This window comes from Saccopteryx leptura, chromosome 4 (assembly GCF_036850995.1).
Source record: "Saccopteryx leptura isolate mSacLep1 chromosome 4, mSacLep1_pri_phased_curated, whole genome shotgun sequence".
Classification (NCBI taxonomy): Eukaryota; Metazoa; Chordata; class Mammalia; order Chiroptera; family Emballonuridae; genus Saccopteryx; species Saccopteryx leptura.
The window spans coordinates 13,495,038-13,503,355 of NC_089506.1; the positions used below are offsets into that span (position 1 = coordinate 13,495,038).

An 8,318-nucleotide genomic window follows, 5' to 3' on the forward strand; every position below is an offset into this window, starting at 1 on the left:
ACTCTGGCCCTGAACTAGGTACGGGAGGGTAAACAACGGCCCCACAAGACTCCATGCCCCAGGTCTGTCTCAGCTCCCACTCTGGCCTTGAACTAGGTACGGGAGGGTAAACAATGGCCCCACAAGACATCATGCCCCAGGTCTGTCTCAGCTCCCACTCTGGCCTCGAACTAGGTACGGGAGGGTAAACAATGGCCCCACAAGACATCACGCCCCAGGTTCTGTCTCAGCTCCCACTCTGGCCCTGAACTAAGTATGGGAGGGTAAACAACGGCCCCACAAGACTCCATGTCCCAACTCCCGGGATCCACAAACGTTACTTTATACAGCCAAAGAGAACTTTGCGGATTTGATTATGTTAAGCATCTTGAGATGGGAAGACTATCCAGGTGGGCCCTAAATGCAACTGTAAGTGGCCTTTGAAGAAGCAGAGGAGATGTGACCCAGAGGAGAGAAGGCACTGTGACTGCAGACGCAGCCACAAGCCAGAGAATGTGGCAGCCATGAAGCTAAAAGGGCGAAAACCAGATTCTCCTCAACACTCCAGAGGAAGCGTGTCCCTCCTGCCACTCGACTTCGGCCCAGTGCTACTCCATCTCGATCAAAGATTGAGACTGTTTTCTTGGCAGTCTCCTTTATTTGGCATTAGAGAGGAACAAAATCTGTTATATCAATTCACCCGCAGGAGAGTCCCTAATGCTCTCAGAGGCAACAAAGTTCTTCAAGGAGAGGCTCTATAAATCTTTGAATTAGTATTTGATTGGTAAGATTGATGTGAAGAAACAAAGTGAGCCAGGCCAGGGGTGCAAATTTAGGGGGTGGACCCACAAGCACACAAATCAGAGAGAGGGGTCAGCCCTGAGGGCCATGCCCTCAGCCAGGTTCTTGTTTTCACTCACAGACACTTAGAGATTCTCCAAGGGCTGTATGTGTGTTTTTACCCTCGGGGGCTCCAGCGTTGCCCGCCAGTGCCCGGCACGTAGTGAATGCTGACTCTGGGGTGAACAAGCGAACATGGCAGAGAGGGAGGGACAAGCCGGGCCATCACCTGCATGCACCATTGGGAGCCTCTCAGAGTCTGCTCCTTGACCACGCCCAGACAGTGGCACCTGTCCTTAACATGCCTGTAATTGACATTTCTCCTCAGCCTGACTCTCCTCCCCAAGTTCATGTTCTTTGTTGCAGTTATGTCTTATTTTCAGTAACAGACACCTCTAGTTTTCTGTGCAGATTTGCACTGTAAAGCAGCTAAAACCTTTACCCGAGAAAAGGAACGCCCACTTTTGGATGGCTGCTCAAGTTAACATGGAGCAAAGCCGTAATTATCAGCCCCCAAAGAAAGCCTGCTACTTCAAATAACCAAAGTCCCTCCTGGATACCATCCTTAGCACCTGTAGTGAACTTCTAAAGGATGAGAACATCAAAAAGCAGAAAGCACCACCTTCACCTATCCTGCAACTTTCTTAAAAGTGTTCTTTCTCAATGGTTATAGTTACGCTTCCCCTGCTTATTTCACAAGTCCAAAAATAGATGGTAAAATATGAGCCTATGGGGCCCTGGGATAAAGCGCCTGTAGAATTAGCTCCAGCACGGATGCCAAAGCGGTCCTGGAAGCTCCTGCCCCAGTTTTCCCTCCTTCGCAAAACTACACTGAGCATGCCCTGGCCTGCGGTGTGGTGCAGTGGACAGAGCATCGTCCCAGAGCGCCGAGGTTGCCAGCTCAGTCCCAGGATCGCCAGCTTAATCCCAAGGCTGCCAGTTAGAGCCCTGGCCAGGGCTGTATGAGATGCAGTCAATGGGAACACAAGTAAGTGTAATGAGTTGATGCTTCTCTCTCTCTCTCTCTCTCTCTCTCAAAAAAGAAAGAAACAAAACAACACTGAGCAGGGCAAACATGACCCAAGGGCACGGAATCTGCATTTCGCCCTGGCCAGATAGCTGGCTGGTTAGAACACCACCCCACAGTGCAGAGGGTGCTGTGTCCACCCCAGTCAGGGCAGGAACAGATTCATGTGCCTGTCTCTGTTTCTCTCCCTTCCTCTCTGACTAAGAATAATAATAATAATAAAATCATTTTTAAAATTATGTTTTAAGAAAAGAAGATTCTGTCTGCATTTGACAAGATTGCCAGCTGATCCCTGCGGACTCCAAAGCCTGAGAAGCGCCATCCAGGCTGAGGTTGGAGGCCAGGCTTAGTACTGGGGGGCTGACGGCTGCCTAACGGCAAAACTCAGGTAGAAATGGTCACCCCAGAGGGCTGACGGCTGCCTGACAGCAAAACTCAGGTAGGAACGGCCACCCCAGAGGGCTGACGGCTGCCTGACAGCAAAACTCAGGTAGGAACGGCCACCTCAGAATGACAGTAGGACAGCAAAGGTGGCACTTCCAGGTGGCACCAAGTGGAATGAATTAACTGCCTGGACGAAAAGGCTTCCCGTGAGCATGGGAGGCTCGGTAGCACTGCTGTTCCGATATCCTTGTAGGGGATTTATGGTACTATCTGCATCTATACCACAATGATTTTTTGCATGCATGTCTCTCCACGAGCCTAAATGCAGACTGGTGTTTAATTTCTAAGTAGTCTCACTTCCTAGCTTTGCTTTAATTTTTATGCTAATTGAATCACTGGAAATGACTATGACACTGAGAGGTCAGGATCACTCACACAGGGACAACACAGCTAGCCAGCCAGCACTAGGTGATGTCACCTGTTACAGGTGGCATTGAAAGGTTCGTTTGGCTTTTTCAGGGAGAGTGAAGCTTTCTAAGGGATAAGATAAAGATATGAAATGAATGACAATATCGCACAACAGTGTAAACCCCACAAAATACAACTACATTAGAGCCACTGCAAAAGAGAATTCCATGCCACGTCAGACCACTCATTGAGTAGGCAGGTAAATCTTGTTTTAGGTGCCTCGTCTACATTTGCCTATTTCACTCCAATGGCCACCTTGTGACACAGGAGGAAAGGTAACCGCCTCATTTTACAGGAGAGAAGGCTGAGGCACAGTGGGAGTCAGCGGCCAGCCCGAAGTCTCGCCGTGCTTGGCGGTGGGGCTGAAACCTGAAGGGCTGTTTGGCTCCAGCATCCACCACTCTCCAGCACTCTGCGCTCATTCTGGGCGGAAACAAGGTCCAGACCACGGGGCACTGTATGGCCAGCCTGAGGAGGAGGGCTGAAGGGGAGATGACTAGGGGACCACTGCACAGTCCTCTGCCTGCAGTCCAGCCCTCGGGCTGGCAAGGGAGAAATGGCACATCCGTCCCCGCCCCTGAGCGGGAAGGGCCATTCTCAGCCTCCCAGGAAGCGCTGCAGTCCAGGGAAAACAGGGAGAAGGAGCGTCACTCCGCCCATCTCCACCTGCACACTCCCCTTCAATGCACGTGGGCCCTCAAACCACACGTGGTTACTGGCAGCCCCGGCAAGCCCTGGAGCCCAGCTCCTGAGCGGACACGGGACATTAAACAGTTCGCCCAGAATGAAATTTGGCCCGTGGAAGGTGCCTGCAGCTGGTGGTTAACACCAGCAGTAAGAGGATCAGCTCCTAGTCCGCTGGCTTAAAAGGGGCGGGGGTTGAGAAGTGTGCGCGCTCTTTTCCCCATTCACTTTGGTTAATTTGGATGATAAGGGTTCCTGTTTAATCCCTTTGTGTGGGAGTGAATATACTGAAAATGACAACCCCGGAGAGGGCACCCGAAGCTGGCACAGCAACCTGCAGGAGGTTGCGTGTGGTGTCCAATCTGGCGTGAAGTATAAAAGAAACGTCATAAGGACACTGAAACCGAGAGAGCCGCTCTAGGGTGAGGCCGAGCCGCACACCTCCCAGGCGGGCGGCAGGTAGGCCGCTGGCTTCCCAGGGCCCTCAGCCCGGGCGGGCTCTGCGCTCCGGGAGCTCGCTAGTTCCCACCAGCGAGCCGGGATCTCCGCCCTAGCCACTTCTGCCAAGGGCTAACGACACCCAAAGGGCGAGCCCGAAGCCTTTGCCATAGTTGAGCGGAGTAGAGGAAACTGAAGGAAGGTGGGAAGCAGAAAAGGAGGGCAAGATAGCTAAGGAGAGGTTTCGGTTCTCGGATGGAACAGATGAGAAAGAGGCGAGAGCTTCGTAGCTCTAGGGCAGGTCATAAAACAAAAACCATTTTTGTAGTTTCCATCAGCTAGAAAGCTCAACCCCCGCGCCCCAAACCCTGCAAGCTTGGAGCCCCCAGAGTGCGGTTCCGAGGGAGCAAGTGTGAGCAAGCCCTATCTGTGGGGGCCCAGGCCCCGGCCACTGGGCCAGAATGCTCGCAGAGGCGCAGCGGAGCGAGTTCCCAGACGCCTCCCCCTCCTTCCTTGCGCCCGTCCAGCAAATGTCCTCCCGGGTTTCTGTTCTTGCCTTCCGTCCCTCCCTCCTCACACCCCCTCATATATTCGCTCTCTAAAACCATAAAAAAGAGATCAACTTCCCTAACTTCACGGAGCCCTTTTCAGTGACAAATATTGATGCCCAAAGTGTCTGCGCTATCCCGCCCTCAAACGTTAAGAAAGGCGCCCGCGAAAGGGGGACATAAAAAGTTAACAATGCTGTGAAAATATGTTTGCAGAAAATAGACAATCGTTGGATTAAACGTATTCAAGTATGAAATAATGCCTTTTTGTGTCAAAACCTGGGCGATGGGCGGGTACAAAAGTTCCCTGTGGCAGCTCCTTGCTCCCTTTGTGAGCCGTGCGCTTTGGCGTCTCCACTTGGGCGCATTACTCAGAGCCCTCTAAGCGCGATTGTTTCTCCCTTTCTAATGACATTTACCGGATCAAAACATGCTGTTAATTCGATCAGAAGGCTTCACCCTCCCTGACAAAGCCACAATAATTTCTCCTGAAGTTTGTTAAATTGACCAAAATTAGGCAAATGAATAGGGGTCTGTAGGCGCCCCCTCTCGCAGGTGACGTTGCATAATGCTCGCCTGGGCCAGCTGCATTTCCCCCTTTTTTCTCTGCCTACCCTTCTCTGTGTAGGCCCCCAATCCTCCCACCACACACACACACACACACACACACACACACACACACGCCTGCCTGCCTCTCCTCCCCCACCCTCTGGCATTATTAAAATTTAGCCCAATGAAACTATTCATACTTTTCAATGGACATTTTCGTATAGGACAAGAGGCTACAAATTGAGCCTCTTCCCCCCCGCGAAGAGAGCTCGAGGGGGGAGAAAAGAAAGCAAGCGGCATGGTCAGGGAGTGGGGGGAACGTCGCGTGCCCAAGGCCGGCGGGCGGGGCTGCGCGAGGCGACGGCCTCGTGTGCCAGCCGAGCCCCACACCTGCCGGGATGTCCGGACAAATAAAGCGGGGTAAACAAAAAGGGGGGAGACGGACGTGTCACCAAGTCGTGTGAGAAAAGCCTGGGAACAAACGGGGAGCCTCCGTCTCCAAGAGCTCTCCCTTGAAACCAGCGGAACAGCCTATTAAAGGCTTACTTAATTACTTTAATGACTCTGGACAGGCTTTAAAACGCACTCTCGCTGGGGCTGCGGTCTTGCTGGGATTTGTAAACAGGCAATCGTGTGAGACTCAGCGGTGGGACTAAAGGAGGCGACGCTGTTTTGTGAGGGTTCTCGCCCCCCGGTGCCCGCGGCCGCTGCGCCCCTGCGCTCCGCGCCTGGCTGCTGCAGGCGCTCGCTCGCCGCGGGCCCCAGTTTGCCGCCTCCTTTTCCTGCCGAGGCTGTTGCCATGCAAGTATTATTCCCCGCCGATCACGTGTCCTTTGAAGGGCCACGTGGATTAACAAAGCTGATCTGCCCCCAACTCGCCCCCCTCGGCTGCTAAACTTTTTTTCTTAACTTCTTTAAAACAGATCTTGAATGCATACATCCCCCAAACGCGGCTCCCTAATCCTGTGGAATAATTCAACTCGTGAATGCACTTGGAGCCCTAGATGGCCGCTTTATAAGGCAGCCCCTCCGGGCTGGGAGGCTGCAGTCTACCTGGGACACTAAAGGAGGCACACGAGGCGCAGAGTGGACGGGTGCCTCACGCCACCGCCTCTCCCGAGGGCGCGTTCTGACCAGGATGTCAGACAAGCTCAAGGAACGCAAAGTGAGTCGGCTGAGGCCAGACAGCTCTTGCGCCCTGGTGATGGATGGGGGCGCTGACTCCGAGCCAGCGGCCACCTGGCTGGGCGGACTGCATGGACGTGGCCACGCGTGACTTCATCTGTAGAGGAATCCTGAGTGGTTTGGGAAAGGAATGAGAATAGAGAGGCGACTCCTGAACCGGGAAGGACCCCACGTTTCTCGGTCACCTCCCCACTGTCCGGCGCCCAGCTTGGCAGTGTGGCCCAGCCGGTAGGGAGGCTGGAAGCGGAGCGCACCAGCGCCAGCGAGACAGGGCAGAGCTCGTTTAAGTCCAGGGTGAAGGGGCAGGGACTCCTTCCAGGGGCCAGTCCCTGGGCAGCGCTGGCGGCTGGGAAGGCGGTGGGCTGGCAGCTACAGCCGCCGTTGTCAACTCCCTGGGCAAAGCCATCCGAAATGAACAAACTTCTGTTCGCAGAGAACCCGCGTTTCCCACAAAGTGATAGAAAAGCGGAGAAGGGATCGGATTAACCGCTGTTTGAACGAGCTGGGCAAGACGGTTCCCATGGCCCTGGCCAAGCAGGTAACGTTGGCGCCCAGAATAAGGCACCAGGCGCTGGGGATTCTCTGCTGCCACTCTCGGGCTAGTGGCCGGGGGTTTGAGGACGGAGAGGGCCTTGCACGCGAGTCTCCTTCCCTGGCGGCCCGAGCGCTGAGCGAGTCCCGGGGCCCGAGCGCTGAGCGAGTCCCGGGTCCGAGCGCATACCCCCAGCAGCGCCCTGCTCGCGTCCTCCGCAGAAAGAACGGTGCGCACCCTGCCGGGCCACTGTGAGGAACCTTTCTTTTGCAGAGTTCCGGGAAGCTGGAGAAGGCGGAGATCCTGGAGATGACCGTTCAGTACCTGAGGGCGCTTCACTCGGCTGACTTTCCCCGGGGAAGGGAAAAAGGTGCTCGCTGCTGGGCCGAGGGAGACCTGGGCGGGGAGCGTGCGCTCCCAGAGACCTGGGGGAGCAGCAGGGGCGCTGGAGAGGTCTCCTCTCTGGACACTGCCCGAGCCGTGCGGGGTGGGTCCTGCAGAAATGAAAGGTGTAGGGGGTGGAGGGGTGGAGGGGTGGAGAACCAGGTGGTCTACTGTTCCGTTGCCTCCTCTCAGGGGAGGAGCGGGAGAGCCAGCCTCTTTAGAAAAAGGAGGTGGCTTGCTTGCGCTTTTCCCTGTCTGCAGACTGGCGAGCGGGGAGGACGGCTCTCAAATGGGAACTTGGGCCAGAAAGTGTGATGGAAGGTGCCTGCACGCGCTGCGGTAGGGAAAGGGCCGCTCAGTTTTCTTCCCTTCCTGTGGTTTTTCTCGCCCCTCTAGCAGAACTGTTAGCGGAGTTCGCCAATTACTTCCACTACGGCTACCACGAGTGCATGAAGAACCTGGTGCACTACCTCACCACCGTGGAGCGGATGGAGACCAAGGACACCAAGTACGCGCGCATCCTCGCCTTCCTGCAGTCCAAGGCCCGCCTGGGCGCCGAGCCCGCCTTCCAGCCGCTGGGGCCGCTCTCGGAGCCGGACTTCTCCCATCAGCTGCACCCCGCGGGGCCCGAGTTCGGGGGCCACAGCCCGGGCGAGGGCTCCGTGCTCCCGCAGGCCGCGGCCCCGGGGCCTTTCCCCTGGCCGCACAGCACGGCTCGCAGCCCGGGGCTACCCTACCTGCCCGGCACGCCGGTGCCGCTGCCCAGCCCCACGCAGCAGCACGGCCCCTTCCTCGGGCCGGTGCAGGGCCTGGACCGGCACTACCTCAACCTGCTCGGCCACGCGCACCCCAGCGGCCTCAACCTGCACGCGCCCCAGCATCCCCAGGTGCTCTGACGCCTGCCTGCCTGCCGGCCGGGTTTCTCTGCGCCTTGGGCGCTGTTGGGGGAGGTACTGTATATTGTACAGGTGTAAATATTGTGCCGACAGATAGCTGGGTGGGGGGAGGCCAAGAGCAAATCAGTCTTCTGCAAGATCTTCCCCCGGCAATAAATGGTTTTTTGTTCAAGACCCAGAGAGATGGATTTCTTTGTTACCTTCGGCTCCTCCACAACCCATTCCCTGAGAGTTGCCGAGGTCGCGAGGCTCCTAGGGGCCCAGGTGACAGCCCTCAGTGATTTGGGGAGGGAGCCGCTAGGACGTCTGAGGGGGGAGGGGCGGTAAGTGGAGGCGTTGGTTGGAGTCCGGATGTCGGGGATACTGCGGCTGCAGACTGGTACCTGCCCCACGTGGACCTTCGC

The 8,318-nt window shown here is 56.0% G+C and overlaps 1 protein-coding gene across 2 annotated transcripts; it reads left to right on the plus strand.

Annotated features, from left to right (window-relative positions):
- Positions 1-6,055: 6,055 nt before the first annotated feature.
- Positions 6,056-7,914, plus strand: HELT (helt bHLH transcription factor). Of its 2 annotated transcripts, none has more exons than XM_066383542.1 (4): positions 6,056-6,082; positions 6,536-6,640; positions 6,908-7,004; positions 7,415-7,914. In XM_066383542.1, exons 1-4 carry the CDS (start codon positions 6,056-6,058, stop codon positions 7,912-7,914), a joined length of 729 nt encoding a protein of 242 aa, XP_066239639.1. The 2 variants fall into 2 exon arrangements, with proteins under 2 accessions (XP_066239639.1, XP_066239640.1); XM_066383543.1 differs by having other exon boundaries at positions 7,418-7,914.
- Positions 7,915-8,318: the final 404 nt, after the last annotated feature.